Source organism: Stigmatopora nigra, chromosome 23 (assembly GCF_051989575.1).
Source record: "Stigmatopora nigra isolate UIUO_SnigA chromosome 23, RoL_Snig_1.1, whole genome shotgun sequence".
In the NCBI taxonomy this organism is placed as follows: domain Eukaryota; kingdom Metazoa; phylum Chordata; class Actinopteri; order Syngnathiformes; family Syngnathidae; genus Stigmatopora; species Stigmatopora nigra.
The window spans coordinates 3693603-3714514 of NC_135530.1; the positions used below are offsets into that span (position 1 = coordinate 3693603).

Genomic DNA, 20912 nt, shown 5'->3' on the forward strand with positions numbered 1-20912 from the left:
TGATCTGGATAATAAGGCGCCCTGTCTATTTTGGAGAAAATTCAATTATTTTGTATGCGCCTTAGTCATGAAAATGTGGTATACATTTTACTTCTCAAATCTTTCTATAACAATGAGCACAAAAACAACTCACCACTTTTCGATGTGGTTGCACCGACTGAGGGTGATTTTTGACGCTCTCCCCGGAAAGTAGAAAATGAATCACCGGTCTCCCGTTGTCATGACGAGTTACCGCCTGAAAAGATAAGCCTCTCCGACCCAGAGCCAAAATGTCCCACAGAACAGAGAATGCAACAAGGAACTTTGCTGGTTTATTTCGAACGTAGGTTTAGATAGCCCTTAGAGTCACCGTGCAAAATACTCAAATAACGTTAAAAGGATAGAACAGGCATCGTAAACTAAAGTGACTCGTCATTTCCATTGCAAGTGCAATCACTTGGGATTCCATGGAAGTCTTAATTTTCCAACTGTCGACCAACAGTTGCCATCGGGGAACAAGGCTGTAGGTAGTAAACAAGAGCGCGTATTTAAATTTAAACAACGCAGCTGCAAAAAAAGTTCATAAGAAAGAACTTTGTTGAGAAGGAAGCTCTGGCCAAATTATTGTGTAGACACAAGGTTTACGATCATTTGGATGATGCGCGAGCCGCGGGGGCAGTTGCACAAGTCCATGCTGGGATCCCGGATTTTGTCCTTCAAAAGACGGTCCAGTTCCCAGCGCAGCTCTTTCATCAGTTCAGCCACCTGTAAAAATGAGGGGGGAAAAATCAAAACCAAACTCAATTGAGTACAGAACTGATCAACATCAAACCTACAAGACCCCGGACAATTTGTCGCCAGACAGTTCGCCGAAACGTTTGGTGCATAGTGTGTTTAGAGACGGGTACATTTAGTAAGCACACACCCAAATGTTAATGTGCTTGTGTTGTCGAGCGAGTTTTTACAGTTTAATTTTCTTTAATAAACAATATGTGAATTCCCTTCGTCCTCTTTAATTGTAGTTAAGGTTAGGCGAACTGTCTGGTGACAAAGTCTAACTAGCTAGACAGCCGTGAATCGAAACTGTAGCTTCGCTATGATACTTCATAAAAAACCTGCTTTACCCGGTGAGAATCCACAGAGAATTGAATCCATCCATCGTCCAAAGAGATGACAAACTGACGATTGTGCCTTTCCACGTTGATCACCCCGCCCCCGAAGAGCACCAATGCATATACAGACACCATGCTGCAGTCCCGGATAAAAATCGCACTGGTTTTCATCTTCTCCAGGTACACCAAGTATGGGCTGGCGTATGTGCGTACCTGTTAACGGAAAGACAATATGATCGATAATGGTACCGTGGTCTTATTTCGCCTTGGGACTCACGTTGTGGTTGACCGACTGAGGGTGAACTTTGACACAGTCGTCGTTCTTGGTCAGGAAACGGACCTCGCCGGTGTTTACCGCTCCTTTGGTGCCATTTTTGTTAACCGCTTGAGTTGTTTGAACCTTTAAAGGAATATGTGAATGTCCAAGTTAAAGTCAAGCAAAATACCGTATTTTCACGACTATAAGGCGCACATAAAAGTCTTCAATTTTATCCAAAATAAATAGCACTGGTTATTGACACTGCGGCTAAAAATACGATGTGCCGTTTTGCCGTGAAAATACGATATATATGATTAAGAAGCAAATATTTACCTTCACCACATTGGGGTAGAGAGCCCCACACAGCATGGCAGACACCAGCTTGGTGTTATCCGAATTTAGGTTTGCCTAAAAGGGTAGATTTGTGTCGTTTGTCTCTCATAATGTCTATCGCCGGTGAGCAAATGTCATACCTCGGGCCCGGTGGCCTCCACGATTCCATCAGACCCCTTGGAGCTCTTTCGCTCAATGGCTCTGGACGTTAAACCCTCTTTGATGAAACCAATGTCGGACAGCAGCTCGGCAAACTGCCGCTTGAGGCAGGCTATTTCCCGCATAACTCGTAGAGATAGGAACATATTCTGGCAATAACGAAAGCCAGACATGTTGGCTTGTTTTTCAGCATTACACCAACCCTATGTATTACAACAACAACAACAAAAACAAGTTATGAATGATGAGGCTAAAATATCAGTGTCTGAAGTTTGCTACCTTGTAAGCCTGAAGTAGGGCCAGATGGTCACTGTTAGCGACGGCAAATTCCCGTTTCTTCTCATTGGCCAGCTCTTTCTTGTCAAACGGCGACACCTTGACAGCAAATGGACACATGAATACATACTCCATCTGCTCTCGCCGAATCTCGTTTCGGTCGACGGCGGTTCTTACAAAAGGCGACTTAAAAGCAAGGCTAGCTGCAATGGTCAACACCGGGTCCAGGCAGCGGAAGATGGCTCCGAACAATATCAGCTTGCCCACCCGCATGTCCACGGGCAGGCGGCCTAGATGGTAACCAAGCGGGGTTAGCGACTCCTCGGCGGTCAGGGCGCCCAAGTCCCGCAGGCGCTGCCTAGCCACGTCCAAGCCGCCCGCGGCCGGCGGCTCGACGAGACGAGAGAAGACCGACTCCAAGGTCTGTTGGGCGAACACGTCCATGATCTTGACCCTAGAATCGGGATAAGATTTCACTTTTAGTATATTTAGTATATTAAACGGCAGGGGTATATTAAATGGCGCACAACGTGAGGCTCAAAAAAGTAAAAATCATTTAATATTATTAAACAGCAAAAAAAGGTATTACCGGAGGCAAAGCTGGTCCAGGGGAACTCTCTGGATCTCAGGAAGCTGTTCCTTGGCCAGGTGGTTTTGGAGGCAGTGGCAAGTAAACAAGTGGAAGCACACCCCAGAGGCCACACGGCCGGCTCTGCCCTTTCTCTGAAGTGCGTTGGCCCGTGACACCCACGTGGTCTCCAAGCTCTCCATGCTTTTGGATGTGTCGTACCTAAAAATAATAATAAAATGAAATAACAAATTTTTAAAAACGGTATCAAACTTGGGTTTGTCCGCGGGCCAATTTTCCCAAGAAAAAAAATGAACCTTTTCTCCTTCATTTTGCCGGAGTCGATGACATAGACAATATCGTCGATGGTGACGGAGGTCTCGGCGATGTTGGTGGAAAGGATGATCTTGGTGACGCCTTCAGGGGGCCGGAGGAAGACGGCCTGTTGCTCCTCATTGGACAGAGTGGAATGGAGCGGGTAGACCACACATCTGCCGTTGACCACACACACGCAGTCTCATTTAAATGATGTAGGATGACGAGGAATATTAAATTTTGCCGAGAAGTCTGACCTTTGACTGTGCTTGTTGCTGAACTTTCTGTTTGACTGCAGCTGCTCATATAGCGTCTTGATCTCACCAAGGCCTGGGAGGAACACCAGCACAGCACCTGGAGAACAGGAGAAACTTCAGCCTGCTTCGGACATGACATAGGGTTATCACCTTTTCACTACCTTCCATAGCCTGCAATGTATTTTGATGCACTTTTGCTACTAACCAAAGGATTCGACCATCATTTGGTCAAATTTTTCCAGAAAAAAAGTGTGTAGGTATCGTAATTGAAGTTCATTTAAATTTGTTTATGTTATGTTACCAGTTACTTTGTTAATAGATGGCGAATTAGAACAAATCAAACATTTTTTCCAATCCGATATTCTGTTTTGGGTGTTTTTGCAGAGGGTTGGATTTGTTTTTCATTCATTTTAATGGGAAACGTTCGTTTTGAGTTAAGAGAAAATCGACATACGAGCTCAGTCCCAGAACGCATTAAGCTCGTATCTCGAGGTACCACTGTACCTGGAGGATAGGAGTGATTTCCATCGACAATCCACTCCAGGAGACTCTCGATCAGGTCAAAGTTAATCTTTTCCAAGTCCATGTTGGCCATGGTGTTCAGCACAGATGGTTTGCAACCTGCGTGAACGACAAAACAAAATGAGGGGCGAGCTATTTCAATCTCAGCCATTTTCAGATGCTGCTCACGTTTGTATCGAATGGCGAGTTGCTCCCGGCTGAGCTGGGAGTCTGGCACATGGTCTTTCACAATGTCGGTGAATGGCGTAAAGTACGACATGCTACTGTAATCATCCATCATGGCGGCGAAAATGTCCTTTGGGCGTCCACCTTTTGCCTGACCACTCGGAAAGGAGGAGTTGGACCGGTTTGAGCGCATGTAAGGGCTTCCAACATCGATCTCGTAGCTGAAAATACCAGTCGAGTTTCTGGTAAGGGTTAGAACTCTGAACTGTTTGAGGCTCTACCATAAAAGTACTTGCCCAGTTAAAGCAATGACGTCCTCGAGGAAGAACGGCGTCACGGGGAAAGTGTGACCTAAACAGATTTCAAGATATTTACCAAGATGAAACTACCACACACAAAAAATGTAGTCATAATCTCATACTGTCATCAAATAAAAGTGCCTATATATAGCAGACTAGCATCAGCGCGGCTAGCATCGCAACTGCTCGCAAAGTCTTTCCCTTGATGTTAAACAGCTTCATTTCACCTCCATTGTTTTTTAACAAGACACATCTCATATCCCCTCCCTCTTGACTCCGAAAGATATCTTACCAGGGATGTGTACAGTGGGACAGTAGTAGAAATATTCTGAGAAGAGGTTAGCATTCAGCGTAGCGCTCATGAGGATAATCTTTAAATCGTGTCTCTGGGACATCAGGTCTTTAAGGACCAACAGGAGGAAGTCACTGCAAAGACAGGGAAGATAAAATTGAAGATAGAAAGATTGGATTTGAACGCCGGCCTATAGCGAACCTCTCCTCAGTGCGTTCGTGCACTTCGTCCACAAAGACGTGGGTGACGCCTTGGAGTTCCATGTCGCTCTCCAGTCTTTTCAGCAAAACTCCTGTGGTGCAGTATAGCAGCCTGGTGGCAGGTGACTAAGAAGGGGGAGAAAAAAGGAAAAGAATATTCTTTTTCTTCTTCTTATGCTTTCTGGGGACCGAATAAGCCATGGAAACGTACCCGGACAGTGTTCAAGCGGATCTGGTAGCCTACGGAGTGGCCGAGATGCTCGGCGCGTTCTTGGGCCACGCGATTGGCCACCGACATGGCGGATATGCGGCGTGGCTGGGTGCAAATGATGTTGGCCACCTCATCCGCTGGACCACTTAAGGAATGGTCGAGGATGAACTGGGGGATTTGCGTGGTCTTCCCGCACCTTCAGAGGGGAACGAAGTTCATCTTGTCGTGGACCATTTCGAGACTGGATTGGGGGTGACTTACTTACCCTGTCATGCCGCTGATGACCAACACTTGGGAGTCGTTCAACAGATTGAGAATGCTGTCTTTTTGGCTCCAAGATGGCAGCTTCTCCCTCTGCTCCAGCATTGACTTGAAGCTTTTGGAGGACTATGGAGCAAATGTGGTGAAACATTATGATGATCTTTGACTTTTTCAGTTTAAAATATATTAGATGAGAGCAAAAAAAAAAAAAATATATAATTATAATTTATTATATATATATTATTATATATTATTTATATATTATTTATTTTAAATTGCATTCCAGCTTATTATTTTTAATATTTATTTTTGGGTTGATTTTTTGAAAATATTTATTGATATTATTAAAAAGAATTTAGTTACATAAACTTATCAAGATATTTTGTTTAATTGGTTAGTTTCCTCTATTACACCTTGAAAAAAAATCAACAGATATTTGCTGGTTATTTAAAAACAAAAATTATTTAGTTTTTTTTATCATGCTAGCAAGTAATGTTCCGTTAAGAAATATTTGCAGGGTTTTTATCATATGCCATTGAATTATATATATTTTTAAACAATAATAAATAAATAGAAAACTCGACAGATATTTACTAGTTATTTTAGTCAGCTACTGAAAGACTTGATGACCCTACCTGTTTCTTCTGAAATTCTCTGCACAGCTTGCCATTCTCTCTCAGAACCTCAGAGGGATTCATGGGTTTCCTCCTCATGTTGACAGAGCTCATATTCTTCACCGCCAAGCCGGAATCCTCGTCGGGTTCTTCCTCTGGAGCGCCTTGGATAGAAAAAAAAGCAAAAAGCATGCTGCCATTTTCAACCCATTGGACTCAAAAATCTTTCAAATTGCATCCTCACGTTCTACTGTCGGCGTGATCCTTCGACTTGGACAGACCCATTGCACCGAAAAGTCATTGGCGGGAACCTTTGGCCTTGCCCCCGCCGCCGCCATAGACGCCGTGGACGGCGGGGGCCCCAAAACTGGTGGCAGATTGGACGGCGGGGGCCCCAAAACGGGTGGCAGATTACTGTATTTGTGATGAGTCACGGCCAGCGCCTCCTTCATTAGGCTCTCGTCTTCGCACCAGCTAATCAAGGTGTAAATTACAGGTTCGTTGCTGCGGGCGGCCGCTAGCGCCTCCCCAAACAACTTTTCCGTCACGTTGAGCCTCCCGGCGGCGTTGACGGATTCGTCGTTAGTGCTAAAAGCCACCAACGGCGCTTGAAATGGATAGCGGTTCTCTTTGGGGAAACGAATTTCAAGTTCGTATACTAAAGGGGAGGAGCCACTGATCCCAGTCTGAGCGGGTCCGGGCTCGGGTTCGGCGGTTTGGTGCTTAAACTTGCATCTATCGCCGTATTTACAACCTTTGGATGTTAAGTAAAACTGGCAGACCCTTTTTGAGATAGCACCCCGACTATAGTCCTCTCTAATATTGTCTGTAAAAGAAAGTGCATCCAAGGCAATCACCCATACGGAATTGGGAATGCGCTCCTGGAAACGGTCACCGTAGATGGCGTCGAGCGCTAAGGCTTCTTCTTGTCTCTGATTGAGGTAGTCGTCCTGGGGCGTTCCAGGCAGGTCCGCGCTTGCGATAGCTTCTTGGCCGTAGCGTTCCACGAAAATCTGTTGAAGGAGCTGCTCCAGCGTGGTGCCGAATTCTCCACCGTTGGCTTCCAGCGCCCGCTTGCCACGTTCCCTGTCAAAGCCGTACCTAGGTCGGGGCAAAGGGTAAAAGAAAAAAACAAGATCACACTCAAATTAGATAAAAAAGTGAAATGTACTCTCTTTATAATGAAGCCAAGCTGCCATGCTTATTTTGTGTAATCAAATGAATTTTTCACTAACACTGCCTACTTTTCTGTCACGCAATCTAATAAAGCCCATTAATGCTGAAGAGGTAGTCAGAGATTGAGCGGAGTCTTACGCAGAGTCACTCTATATGCTCCCCTTCAGCATTAAAATATCACTCCATCTTGGTGTACTTACCGTATTTTCCCGACTATAAGGCGCACCCTCAATGTATGACACATTTGAATGTTTTTTTTTCCATACATAAGGCGCACGGGATTTCAAGGCGCACCGCTCCGCATTATCAAGGAGAATTTGATCTCACCTGCACAGTTTGCCGATAGCAAAGGGAGAGACTACAAGTTGAGGTAAAGGACGTTCCGTGTCCGACTCGTATTCTTCGGGGCTTTCGGCTCTCTCCACCGGCTCATCCCTGGTAGCCCAAAACTGGCCTTCATCGCGGAAGTCCAACTCATCCTCCTCCTCTTCTTCTCTCAAATTCTCCAAATTGGTGTCACTGAAGACATGGATAAAATGAATTTGAAAAGGTTTTCAATCTCCTCAATAGACTTACTCTTCTTGTTGGTCCAAATGACAAGTGCGCAGCTCCCACAACAGCTCCTTCACAAGTGCTTGGTTATTCTTGGTCATGACGATTTTCTCCCTCGGCATATTGGAGGCCTCGGCTTTGCTTGTTTTGATGTTGGCTTTGATTTTCTGCCCCGAGGACAATTCTGCATTCTTCATGATATTTGAAAGAATTTCAAATGAAAACCAATTTGAGCCTAATTCAAGATGCTATTCACATACATCAATCCTATAGAGTCGTAGTTAGTTAAATTAAACATTTTATTACTAGTAAACTACTCGTTATTCATTAATTTGTCAATATATGGCGAATTAGAAGGAATACAACATTTTTTTCTAATCTAATATCCTGTTTTTGGTGTTTTTTCAGAGGGTTGGAACAAATTAAATGGTTTTCAATTCATTTCAATGGGAAACGTCCGCTCCAGTTACGAAAATCTCGTCATACGATTTCAGTTTCGGAACGGATTACAATCGTATGTGAAGGTATCAGTGTAAATGGCTATTTTTCTTGGCTTCTTCATTTTAAAATATTACTTACTTTGGTATTTATTGTATTCTTAGGGAGAGGCACGTAGTGGCAGTCAGCGTATCTAAATGTTGGGTTGCGATTGTTGTGATTCCTAGCACCCCAAGGGGGGAGAAGAGGGGGGAGAAAAAAATCAAAATCAAAAATCAATCAATCAATAGACCTAGCATGACATTTCATACCTGCTGGGTGAATTGGGTCTACAATCAATGATGAAATCATCATAGTCATAATCCAGGTAACCACTTCCAACTTTTATACCTCCTCCTCCCCCTCCCCCGCCTCCTCCTTTTGCTCCTCCTCCTCTTCTTGCTCCTCCTCCTCTTCTTCCTCCTCCTCTTCCTCTTGACTTGTTGAATTTCCCTCCATTACTGTTGGGCTTCCCACTTCTTCTCGTACTCATTTTTGTGGAAACAAATCTGTGAACGGTGTCGGAAGGGACAACATGACAAAGTGGTGGTGTCTCAAAAACAGTGAAGGAAAATTAAACACAAATCAAGCCTTGGGAGGAATCAAAAAGCCACATATGGCGCCCGAGCCATAGGTTGCCTACCTAGAGTTCGGTCTCAGGTATCCCACTAATGTGCGCCCCTGGGTCCAATCCATTTTGACTGAGAAATATGAATGAACTGGCCTCGCCCAGTCAAAACAGATTGGACGTCTAGGGCTAAAAAATAACTTATATTGACAGTTACATAAAGATACATATACAGACGTGTGTATATACAAATACATGTTATATATATTATATATTCTCTCTCTCCGTCGGTATTAGCAGCGGAAAGAAGCATTACTCGGAAAAAGGCGCGCACAACATAATCGGACGATTTACGGCCATTTTTCGACATAAACGCAATTTTATAAGTTGAAAGTTGAAATAAGTTGAAAATTGCTAAGTAGGGGAGCGTCTGTACATATGGATAATATATACATTTTCAAATACATATAACAATGTAACAAGTAGAGCTCCAAAATTGATTATTACTCTACTGCCATAAAGTCTAAACCATGAAATATCTTATTCAAAGTTGAAAATAAATGTACTACCTTCAAACACAAATCTCTAATTTGACGGTGGTTGTGGGCATGTGGCAGTATCCAGAACGACTTGTTACATAGTTTTTCTCCCCCGTGTTGTACAACTTGGCTTCGGGAAGAGGATGGAGATGGTGATTGCTGACAAGTTTCCTCCCCTCTGGTGAAGATGACACGAAACGGACTATCAATGGGCTGTGTTGTCAAATTCCTGGTGACAAAAACAACAACAACAAAGATAACTACAACAATCCCAGTACGAGTGACGATTCAAAGAAAAGCAGCGGTCTTCATTACCCAGCTAACGCAAGCTCCCACGTGAATGGAAATAGTTAGCAAGTTAACGCTTTCGTCATTTAACAAGTTCAATAACAAAGGGTTGAATAAGCCGTGAAAACAAAACCAAATGTTAAAAACAAAGTAAGTTTCAAAAACCTTATTAGTTCGGGAGAAATGAAACACAGGTGCAGTTTCGGGTATTATGAGAGATGCTAACGGCCTCTCTGATTGGTCGGAGATTGAGTTCAGAGTGTTTACTTCCGCTTAGTTGTATGCGCATGCGTTAGATTTCTATTTTTTTTACTGTTGTAGTTTTTTATGGACGTCACAGTGATTCCAGAAGTATTCCTAAATAAGAATACTAATTGATATTTCCACCTGGCTCACTCCCTAAACATCTCATCGGACCAGGGTTTTTTGGCATGTGTCCTCTACTGGCACACTTAGAATTAATAAATCCTAATATTAAAGATTAGACTGAAAGAATAGGGGCTTTTAAAATCAATTCCTAGAATATAGTAACAACAAAAATTCCATCTGATCTATGTTACAACTAATGAAGGAATTGCAATTTTAGTGAATGTCCTTCCCCAAGAACAAAAACAAGAACAAAGTAAGCGAGTTTAAAAAAAACATGTTTTAATAAGTAAGAGGTATGTATTTATACTTCAAATAAATTCATAATTGCACATACCCACGAACTAACGCGTCATGGAAATAGCTTTGAATAAATGTATGCGATACAATTAGGATAAGTTCTCGACTGTACATTTTGGAAAATAAATAGTGGTTTCCATTTTTAAATAGCTTTGATTATGGTGGCTAGTTCGACAAAAAAAATCATATGGCACTCATTTTTGGCACAAATGTAACAAAGTGACGGATTAAATTTTTGCAAATATTATATGTTTGACCTGAGATTCTACACGCATATTATACTTCGGAGACATAAAAACAATTCTAAACACGGTGAACATCGACAAAACTGCCATTTTTTTGTGACGAGGCTGTTTTTGTGCTCTATTTGTGTGCTTTGTTGTTGGCAGGTCAGGTAGAGAAACTTTTTTTTAAATGAGCGTAAAGGGTCAAAAAAGATGCAGTTTATTATTTAACCCCCCTAAAAAACACCCAATGTTTCCCTACTTTTATCTGCTGATGATACAATATGATTCTACTAAGTGAGTTATTAGGTGTTTTAATTCTTTTACTAACTACCAAAACTCAGTTAATATGCATTTCATCTTAAAAATAAGTACATTTAAAACAACACCATTTTGATTTAGTTTCGAAAATTATGTTCAGTTTTTTTTAGGACACAATCAAAAGACGTCTCTTTAAAAAAATAATAATAATACTACAGTGGTACCAAACTGTCAAACAATTAGAAGTAAATTTAGTGTAAGGTTAGATTAAATTTACTTTTGAGCCTGCATCGTAATCCAAGTTCATTAAAATTTGTTTATGTTATGTTACGAGCACGTTGCCGTGCAATACCCTCCCGTACTATAATTTTAGTACTATTAAACACATTTTAGTAATATTAAACCACTAGTTATGTGTTACTTTGTTAATAGATGGCGAATTAGAACAAATAAAAAAGTTTTTCCAATCCATTATCCTGTTTTTTTTTGGTGTTTTTCTAGAGGGTTATTTAGTTTTTAATTAATTTCAATGGGAAACGTTCATTTGAGTTACAAGAAAATCGACATACGAGCTCAGTCCCGGAACGCATTAAGCTCCTATCTCGAGGTACCACTATATTCCAAACAGACATGTTTGAAATGTGCGATTTTCAGACTAAAGTTTCACCACGTACACTATTACAAACGTCATCAAAAAGTGGACACAAAACAAGTCAAGTGCATCAAAGAGTGTAAAAGTGGGTGCTTACGAGGTGGGCAAAACCTTTAACCCTGCTACCTTATATTTGTCTTCTTCTTCTTCATTGTTCCTGCAGGAGGAGGCCTTCCCACTGGATGGGTTGGGAGAAGACTTCCCTCTCCAGCCACATCTCGTAGCTGTAGTGGAAGTCTTCTGGCAGGTCCACGCGCTGTCCCAACACGCTCTGCAGGCAGTTGTCGACGGGCGCAAAATCGCCATTGCGGTTCTTGTCGTAGCGCCGGCTGTTGAACTTCTCGATACTCTCGCGTAAGGCGCACTCTTCCGCTTGGAAGTCCCAAGGCCGTGCATCGATATCTGCAAGGGGGGGGGGGGGGGGGGGGGATTCTATATAAAAGCCTATTCTTGAATAATGTGTGTGTGTGTGTGTGTGTGTGTTTACCATTCCCATAGGCCCAATCGTCATTGAGCCTGTGTCTGACCTTCTGATAAATGGCCGACATAGTTTTCATGTTGCTTTTCCTCCACTGGCGACCCAAATACTTGGTTTGAATTTTGAGTAGCTTAAGAACGTACAATTGCATCATGGCCTGCTTGACTTTGAGCGCTCTCTTCAAAATGGGTGCCGACTTGAAGACCACCAACATCTATTGCAGAAAAATATATTGTTTTTTAGATGGTGTTTTTTTTATTTGTTTGTTTTTTTCCACTGGTTTTGGATCTCACCATAGTTCGAGAGTGTTTCCACTTGGTAAGCTTGTTGAGGATTCTCAGCAGGTTGATGCAAGAGAATAAATTCCTCCAACAAAACTGGTTGCTGTCTCCAGCCTCCTGATATAACATGTCAAATGTTTGTCCGGTTGAAGACAACAGTGATTTAGATGGGTTTTTTTTGGGGGGGATTTTACGGACTCACCAGGCTTTCGGCAGTGAGTTCGGGCATTTCGTGGACGGCACAGTGGGGAAAATCCAACACGCATATACTGCAAGAAAATTAAACACATTTGATTATACTATTAAGCCACTAGTTATTTGTTACTTTGTTAATAAATGGCGAATTAGAACAAATAAAACATTTTTTTTCAATCCGATATCCTGTTTTTGGTGTTTTTTCAGAGGGTTGGAACAAATTAATTAGTTTTTAGTACATTTCAATGGGAAACGTTCATTTGAGAAAATTGACATACGAGCTCAGTCCCTGAACAAATTAAGCTCGTATCTCAAGGTACTACTATACTGTACATGCATCATAGGATAGCAGTGAATGGGATAACCACCCTACCTGTTTTTAGCACTGATATAAGACATGATATTCTGGTTGAAGAACTTGAGGATGAGTGGGATACAGTTGGCAAACACCAGATGCTGTGAGACTATTTCAAACTGGAAGAGGAGATATCATTAGTTTGACGTTCTTTTGGCCAAAAGATATAACTAATAGGAGGTCACATGCAACCTGGTAGACGTGGTTGAGTTTCAAGTGTTTGAGGAGAAGCAACAGCAGTGCCGAGATGGCCTTGACGATAATTTCTTTGTGCCGGTTGACATCGATGCCTAACTTCATGCTTTGGAGGACAGTAATTCTGCACCCAAATGAAAAAATAAAATTAAATAAAATCAGTGCTATATCGTCTTCTGGCCTCAGGAGAAAAAAAAACTTACGGCATCTCCTCAGGCAGCACATCGGCCAAGATGTTGATGGAATCGGTTTTGGCTTTGGAAGTCGGTGCCGCGGCCAACAAGAGCTTAAGAAGGGCGATCTAACAAAAAAAAAAAGGAAAATACAGTTCTACCTTGACATACGAGTGGCCCGACATACGAGAAATTTGAGAAACGAGTCAAATATGGAGAAAATTTTTATCTTATCTAAATTTTGAGAGCACTGGGCGCAGCATTGCATTTTTTTCAGTGTTTTTTTTCCCCATTACTCATTCTGAATGGCAAGGCGATCACTAATACAAGTTTTATATACTATTCATTGGCAAGTGGTAGTGTGTTATGCTATTGTGAGGACATTTGTGTGCATCATTTTCTGAATACTTTGAAGGGAATACAAACTCAAACAACCCTCGATATTGACAGTACAACATACGAGCTCAGTCCCGGAACGAATTAAGCTCGTATCTCGAGGTACCACTGTAAAATGCAACCGTGGGAGTATTTTTCTTTTTTTTTCTGACAAAACCCACCACATATTGCGAAAGGTTTGGGAGCATGCCCAAGTAGAGCGTCTCGGCTGCCGTCTCTTGTACCTCCTCCTCGCCCTGCGTGACAGTAGAGGAGACAATAGTGACAAGAGAATGATGACAACAAGTAGAGGAAAGACCCCTCACCAAGCTGAGTGGACACTGTTGAAGTTCCTCTTCACGCTTCATCTGAACTTCAGCGATGGAGACGTATTTGTGCTGTTTGAGAGTTTTGACGCTCTCGTGGATGGGGCGAGGAAGGCCCACTAATGTCTCGGTGTCACTAAAAGCCAATCGGAGACAGCTTTAGGATTGGGTGTGGCTTTAAGAGGATTGCTCGAAAAAGATTGGTTGGAATACTGACTTTCCCAAAGTGAAGCCGACGAACTTGTTGCGACTGGTCTCCAAAAAGTGCTCAATGTCCTTTTCCCTGCATGAAGAAAAGAGAGAGAGTCAGTGCAAATGGCGGAGCTTGTTCGCTAATACGAGAGGAGTATATACTACTTCTCGTTAACATGTGGTTATGCATTATCCTATTGTGAGGACATTTGTGTGCATCATTTTGGGAATATTTTGAAGGGATTACAAACTCAAACAACCCTCGATATTGACAAAAAAGTCAGTGTGGAGGCAGGGTAAAAAGAGCCAAGACAGGGAAAAAAAGGTATCAAAATGTCAAACTAAATTAGAATTAAGTTTAGTGTAAGGTTCGATTAAACTTATTTTTGAGTGTGTCTGCATCGTAATACAAGTTAATTTCAATTTGTTTATGTTATGTTACAAGCATGTTGCTATGCAAAAACACCCCCCACCCCCTGTCTGTCTATCTTTCTCTCTCCTCCTTCAAAATCTGTATAATTTAGTACTATTAAACACATTTTAGTAATGTTAAACCACTAGTTATGTGTTACTTTCTTAATATATGGCGAATTAGAACAAATCAAACATTTTTTCCAATCCAATATCCTGTTTTTGTTGTTTTTTCAGAGGATTGGATATGTTTTTAGTTCATTTTAATGGGAAACATTCATTTGAGTTACAAGAAAATCAACATACAAACTCAGTCACGGAACAAATTAAGCTCATATCTCGAGGTACCAATATATTTCTATAGTGAAAAGGCGGACGGATGAAAGGGGAATGCGCTAGTGAATATATATTACAATATTAGGAGTCAACAATGACGTTTTTGCCTGCAATAACACTTTGAATGTGAAAAAAATCCTTTCCGCTCCATCTGTCTTTACTATTTTTTCCCCTCAACATTGTCTTCACACATTCACAGCTCGGCAGCTCAATCCAAGCCGCGTGGGAAGGAATGTGCAAATAACGTGACAACCAAACACCCACCTGACTTTGGGAGCCCAAGGGAGACCCTTGGGGAAGTTGACCCTCTCGGCAGGGGGTCGCAAAGGAGGCAGCGGGGGTGGCGGCTGGATGATGACGTCACGGTCCAAAGCGTCCACCTCGCCCTCCATGCCATTGTCGCCGTCCTCGGGGTCTTCCTCTTCGTCGCGGACGTCGTCGTTTTTGAAGGGGTCCCGCTCGTTGTATGTGTCCAGGCTGTCCTGTTTGACCAGCGGCTGAAGTGGGGAGTAAGAGAAGAAAAAAAATTAAAATAAAACAACAAGAAAATGGGTTAGTTTAAGTTAAGACGTCTTTTGCTGGAAAAATGCAAGTGAAATTAGAGCCAGCAGGGCTGCCACAAAACATTATTTTGGAGTTAGTCAACTATATTTGAGTTATTTGGGTGCAGGAATTCAAATTTTTTAGCTAAAAATTTGCTAAAAAAAAAAAAGGTTGGAGTCTATATTATGTATAAATGATGTCATTGTTTTCCAAGTAAAAGGTAATAATAATTCTCTTTTTTTTTTCTTTCGGACTAAAAACAAAGAGTTAAAAATTTATTAAATTTGGTAAATATCTAAAAAAAAATACAATAAAAACTTAGGGAAAACAAAAAAAACAGATACATTCATATTTAAATAACTTGAATTATGATATATATTATAAATTGAGGGGGGAAACAGGGTTTTTCCTTTAAAATGAAAAATAATAAAAGAAAATACTTTAAAATGAACAAAATAGGGGAAAAATAAAATATAATATTCCCTTATTCAAGCCTTAAATAAAAAAAATCCTAAAAGTTTAAAAAATTGAATTCCCTTGTCTTAAAAAATATATATTAAAAAGAAAATTGACATGTTTTTAATTAATTTTCACAAATTAGTCTCCCAATGTTTGAATGAACTACTACAATTCATCATGGCAGCCCTAGTAGCCCTGACAAAATGCTTCTTTTCAGTCTTCATGCATCTGAAAGATGAGATCATAGCACCCGAATATTTAATGTTTAGCTTACTCGTATGAGTGCTTAACATAGGCCAACCGGTTCCATAATGCAAGCACAATTCTAATCCCTAAACAGCCCGTGAGATATTCAATAATGACAAAGCTTCAACTTGGTCAGCATTCAAAAAGGAAACTTTGCAACCTGAAGCATTTCCAATTCAATTTACGGCCATTTTCTGCACACCGCCACCAGTCCTGCTTGGACTGTTCAAAGCGTGAGACACAAACGTGCTAATCGCACACAAACAAATGCATTCTGTCGCTTTAGTGAATGAGTGTGGCGGGCAGTGCAGGCATTCAGGCATGAGTCGGCGCCGTGGATATAAGTCGAGCCGCTGCGGAGGATGCTGCTGCGGCACCCCCGGGACTCGTTCTGGGGTAAAAGGCAAAGTAAGTAGGAGACGACAAGGCCACGGACATTTGTGAGGAAGCCATTCTGTATTGTGTAAGGAGCCTGAGACTCTTTCTTAGTCCTAGCAGGGGTCTGCTAGCTGATTTCAATGACATTCATCAAAGAAGGTGTACTACCCCACTTTTTAGTGTATTGTTACACTACTAGTTATTTGTTGCTTTGTTAATAGATGGCAAATTAAAACAAATAAAAATGTTTTTTCAATCCAATATCCGGTTTTGGGTGTTTTTTTCAGAGGGTTGGAACAAATTAATTCGTTTTTAGTTCATTTCAATAGGAAATGTTCGTTTGAGGTATGAGAAAATTGACATATGAGCAAAGTCTTGGAACGCATTAAGCTTGTATCTCGAGGTACCACCGTGTATATATATTTTAAAAAATAGCTTAAAAAAAAGTTAAAAAGGGATATTTATTGAATTTATTTTCTCAATCAAGTAGAAAAAAAACTTGATTTTGAAAATAAATCAAATTTGCGCAGAGGAATTTCAGTTTTTCCCTTGTTCAATATAAAATAACTCATAAGGGAACACAAATGTACTATTTTTTAATAAATACATATTTTCCCCATTTAAAAAATAATAATAAGCCAATTACGTTCCTACATATTTCATCAAGTTAAAGTACTTTTGAGAGAATCTTTAAATACTAACATTTAAAGCTTGAGCAAACCCTAAAATACTACATTAAACCAATTCAAATTGCTTAAAAATTTTAACCCTATTCCAGATATTTGATCAAAATTTCAATTCAACTTTAGTAAAAAAAAATCTCTCCAAATCCTCCACTCACCTCTTTGATGAATGCATTTTTTAAAGACCCCCCCCTAATCTGGTGTCTTTTATATCAGTGAATAATTGTAGCATTGCGATGGACACTAAAACTGGCTTAATATAGGAGGGTGAGGGAGACGAGGAGGGGGAGAGGAAAGAAGGCAAAGGTGAGGTGAGGTGGGGGGAAGGAGTGCAACAAAAAACAGGTCAATGCAAAAAAAACAACCAAAAAAAAAAAACAAGTAAAGACCTGCTTCTTGGGAAAAGGACTGTCTCCTTCCAAGCTATCAACAAAGGCACTCTGTGGGGACACAAGGGAGAGGGGCAATGAGATTAAAGGGGGGACGCCGTCCTTCCGGCCCCGAATGAGTTAGAGAAGGATGGCTTTCATGGAATGAGGAAAAGGAACTGTTAGTCTCTGGTAAGTCATGTGTTAGCTAGCTGGAGTGAGTGGCGCTACTCGAGACGTACCCTTCGACTGCGGCGCCCTCGCTTCTGTTGTTGCTGTTGCTCGATGAGCTCCATGGCGGAGGCCGGCGGCGAGGCGGCTCGCATGGCCCTCACCACCTTGATGCTGTCCTCGGGGAGGGGCGGAAGGTTGAGGGTGTCGCGTTCACGCACTTTCATTTCCTGGAGTTCCTCGAAGCCGCCCAAGGTCAACTGGAAAAAAGAGGCGAGATAGTCGTGTTAGTTGATTCCGATACTCTGGAAGTAGATGGCATTTTTCGGGACTAACCAGGATGGTCTTCCATAGTAGGAGTAATACTTTCTTCATGGGGAAATGAGGTGCGTTCATACTGCAGAACTTGGTGACCATTGAGAAAAGGAGTAGAGCAAATGGCTCGCCGTTGTATAAAGGTGCACCTGAGGGGGGTTAACATACAGTGGTACCTTGACATATGAGCAATTTGAGATATGAGTAAAATTTCAAGCAAATAATTATCTCGAGATACGAGACATATTTCGAGATAGGAGAAAGCCAGGTGGTCAAGACATGAGAGGCTCTTTATGATTTTAGCGCACTGTCTTTTTTGCCGCATCTCTTTCGTGTATAACAGATATCTACGAGCACTGGGTGGAGCGTTGCGTTTTTTCAGGGTTTTTTTTTCCCTTAGCCTGTTAGCACCCGTTGGCGATCCCTAATACAAAACTACTTTTCATTGGTAAGTGATCATGCGTTATCCTATTGTGAGGACATTTGTGTGCATCATTTTCTGAATATTTTGAAGGGAATACCAACTCAAACAACCCTTGATATCGACTGAAAGTCTGTGTGGAGGCGGGGCAAAAAGTGCCAACCCAGGAGAAGAAAGGTATCAAAATGTCAAACAAAAGTTCATTTAAATGTGTTTATGTTATAAAACATGTGTGTTGCCATGTTTTTTCTAACCCACCCAGCTCTGTCTTGAAGGCTTCCCGGGCAGCTCTCCACTCGGGTCCATCGTCCTCCATTTGAACTCGAATGCTCTCCACCATCAGGTACATGATGCTGAGCAACACTCTGGGGAGAAGTGAGGATTTTTACAATGGGGAAAATATACTAGAAATATAACATTCTATTACCTGAGTTCTGTGCTATCTGCAAGCGAGATGGCAGGCTTCCTCACGGCGATGCTGCACGCTTGGCTGTTACTAAAAAAAATCCATTTCAATTGGAATAATCCTCAAGAAATGAAGGCCGTCTTCCATGGGGGGGGGGGTTCTTACTCACTCAATCTCCATGCTGAGAAGCTCCAGCAGGGCTGTGAAGATGCCCATGTCGTATAAGAGGAACACGTTGCGTCTCGACCAGCGTAGAACGTCCGCCTCGGTGTCGCATTCGTCGAAAACGCCTGGAAACCACATAACAGAACATTGGTATGGAATCATGACCACTCCACTGGAAATATGTCGTACCCTGAGCCAGGTAGAGGATGGCCCGGGCCATCTTCAGCCTCTTGTCGCGGTCCGTCATCTCCAAAGCGTCGAGTAATCTCATCACATAGGTACGCCGCTCCTCCACGCTGAGCTCGATCCAGCGTCGACCTTGAGCTGCAACCAGAATTGCATATTAATAAGTCAGTTATAATGAGTTAGTTAACTCCTGGATCGTACCGTAACTTCCGAAGTCTTCCTCAAAGTAGTCTCTGTTCAAAGCAAATTCTGGCTCCTCGGTGTAGCTGTAAAACTCTGGAAGGGATAATATACGAGTGTCATTCAACTTTACAGTCAAAGCATTCTTTTGGATACCCGGGTTTGAAGGGGAAGTGTTCAAAATCAGTACCTGACATTTCGGAGGTGAGCGTGTCCGTGTCTCCATATTCAAACTCTAGGTTGGGTGACTCCATGGAGCTCTGTTGGGGAAATAAACATCAAATATTAATAACAAATTTCACTTTTAAATATGTTCAGGGTAAAATTGTCATTGTCAAGTATTTCTTCTTTTTTTTTAAGTGCAGCTTTTATTTATATATGTATATATATGTATATATGTGTGTGTACACAAATATATATATATATATATATATATATATATATATATATATATATATATATATATATATATATATATATATATACACATACACATACACATATATACATATATATACACATACACATATATACATATATATACATACACATATATACATATATATACATACACATATATACATATATCTACATACACATATACATATATATGTATATATACATACACATACATACATATGTATTTATTTATACTAACATTTAACACAAGTGTCCCCACACATGAGAAACATTTGAATTCCATTGTGAAATTCCATATTCAAATTTACAAGGAGAAATGCCTTTATTCGCATCAGCTGCCATTGACTGCAATGGACGTCCAATCCATCAGACCAGTAATCAGGTGGCAGTATCCAAACTAGGTCAAAAGGTCACCAATAATATGCCAATAATGGTCGTGAACACTAAACGACGAGCCTTAGTATTGTTGAATCCACGATGCAGCATGAAAGTACTATTAGATTGCACATTTCACCACCTGCCGTCTGTGTCTCCACATTGAGCAACACCGCAGGATTACGAGCGGGGTTATTTTTAGGAGCCGGTAGCCAAAATAACCTCTCAAGAGCGCCAGTCTGCGTGCACCCTATCCAGCTGTCTCGGGGATTTAAACTCCCCGGCAACAAGGGGAGACCCCCGGAATTGTATCATTTCCGACGAACGAGAACGTCACTCGGTTTTACCTACCTCGGACTCCTTTTGCTGGTCTTTGAACGCATCCTTGCCTTTCAATCTCAGCCTGTCGCCGTTGTCGTTAAGGTTATTGAGCAGTGGGACTTCCATGTCCTCCGCCTGCATCTTTCTCACGCACGGCGGAGAGAAAACGGGGTGGTCTGCCGGGGGAAGGGAGGACAACTTGGGGGGGCTTCTCCTTGCTCGTTTTCGCACCCCTCGATGCTCGCGACGTATGCTGGGTTCGTTCCCCCTACACGCCTCCAGAGGGCGGGGCGGTCGGTCAGGCAAAGGAGACGAATTTGACAGATTAGGGATATTATTATTATTATTTTTTTTTTTTGTAGTCAATTTCAAAGTATTTTGTTAACATTTAAATTTCAAGATAATATTATACCATTCATGACTTCATGTACAATACAAAAATATAAAATACTATAAGTATCATGTTAGATTCTTTTTAAAATGTGACTAATTTGCAACCTAATTTCACTATTACGCCCCTTCTGTCACTTTTTGGAGCTGACACATATCCAAAATATAGTCTGCTATCATTTTAAAGTCACTTGCTGTAGTATTTTATAGCACATTTAATTTTGCCTACCTGCAGAACTCTCTAAAAGCAGCAAGCTCTGTGTTGCATTCAGGTACAACTCCTAAGGGGAGGATAAATTGCTGCATAAATCTAGCAGAGAACCCACTTCCTCCTGGCAAACAC

The 20912-nt window shown here is 41.5% G+C and overlaps 2 protein-coding genes across 3 annotated transcripts; both read right to left on the bottom strand.

The window, feature by feature from the left end:
- Window positions 1–298: 298 nt before the first annotated feature.
- dhx57 (DEAH (Asp-Glu-Ala-Asp/His) box polypeptide 57) lies at window positions 299–9695 on the bottom strand. Of its 2 annotated transcripts, none has more exons than XM_077709581.1 (25): window positions 9588–9695; window positions 9165–9363; window positions 8300–8536; window positions 8130–8211; window positions 7575–7741; window positions 7326–7517; window positions 6067–6923; window positions 5844–5986; window positions 5213–5334; window positions 4948–5143; window positions 4738–4862; window positions 4537–4670; window positions 4242–4296; window positions 3949–4166; window positions 3763–3879; window positions 3259–3355; window positions 3004–3177; window positions 2708–2908; window positions 2296–2572; window positions 2122–2217; window positions 1824–2045; window positions 1684–1758; window positions 1369–1491; window positions 1104–1304; window positions 299–744 (listed from the first exon to the last, which is right to left on the bottom strand). In XM_077709581.1, exons 3-25 carry the CDS (start codon window positions 8518–8520, stop codon window positions 601–603), a joined length of 4239 nt encoding a protein of 1412 aa, XP_077565707.1. In that variant the 5' UTR covers window positions 8521–8536; window positions 9165–9363; window positions 9588–9695; the 3' UTR covers window positions 299–600. The 2 variants fall into 2 exon arrangements, with proteins under 2 accessions (XP_077565707.1, XP_077565706.1); XM_077709580.1 differs by having other exon boundaries at window positions 9450–9651.
- A 355-nt stretch (window positions 9696–10050) lies between these two features.
- Window positions 10051–20814, bottom strand: strip2 (striatin interacting protein 2). The gene is made up of 22 exons (XM_077709582.1): window positions 20799–20814; window positions 20210–20455; window positions 19254–19323; window positions 19085–19159; window positions 18887–19021; window positions 18702–18822; window positions 18554–18622; window positions 18385–18491; window positions 17727–17854; window positions 17462–17650; window positions 17241–17291; window positions 14807–15039; window positions 13821–13886; window positions 13604–13739; window positions 13460–13534; window positions 12933–13030; window positions 12727–12853; window positions 12553–12653; window positions 12187–12253; window positions 11997–12101; window positions 11713–11917; window positions 10051–11627 (listed from the first exon to the last, which is right to left on the bottom strand). Exons 2-22 carry the CDS (start codon window positions 20318–20320, stop codon window positions 11374–11376), a joined length of 2523 nt encoding a protein of 840 aa, XP_077565708.1. The 5' UTR covers window positions 20321–20455; window positions 20799–20814; the 3' UTR covers window positions 10051–11373.
- Between the last annotated feature and the right edge of the window lie 98 nt (window positions 20815–20912).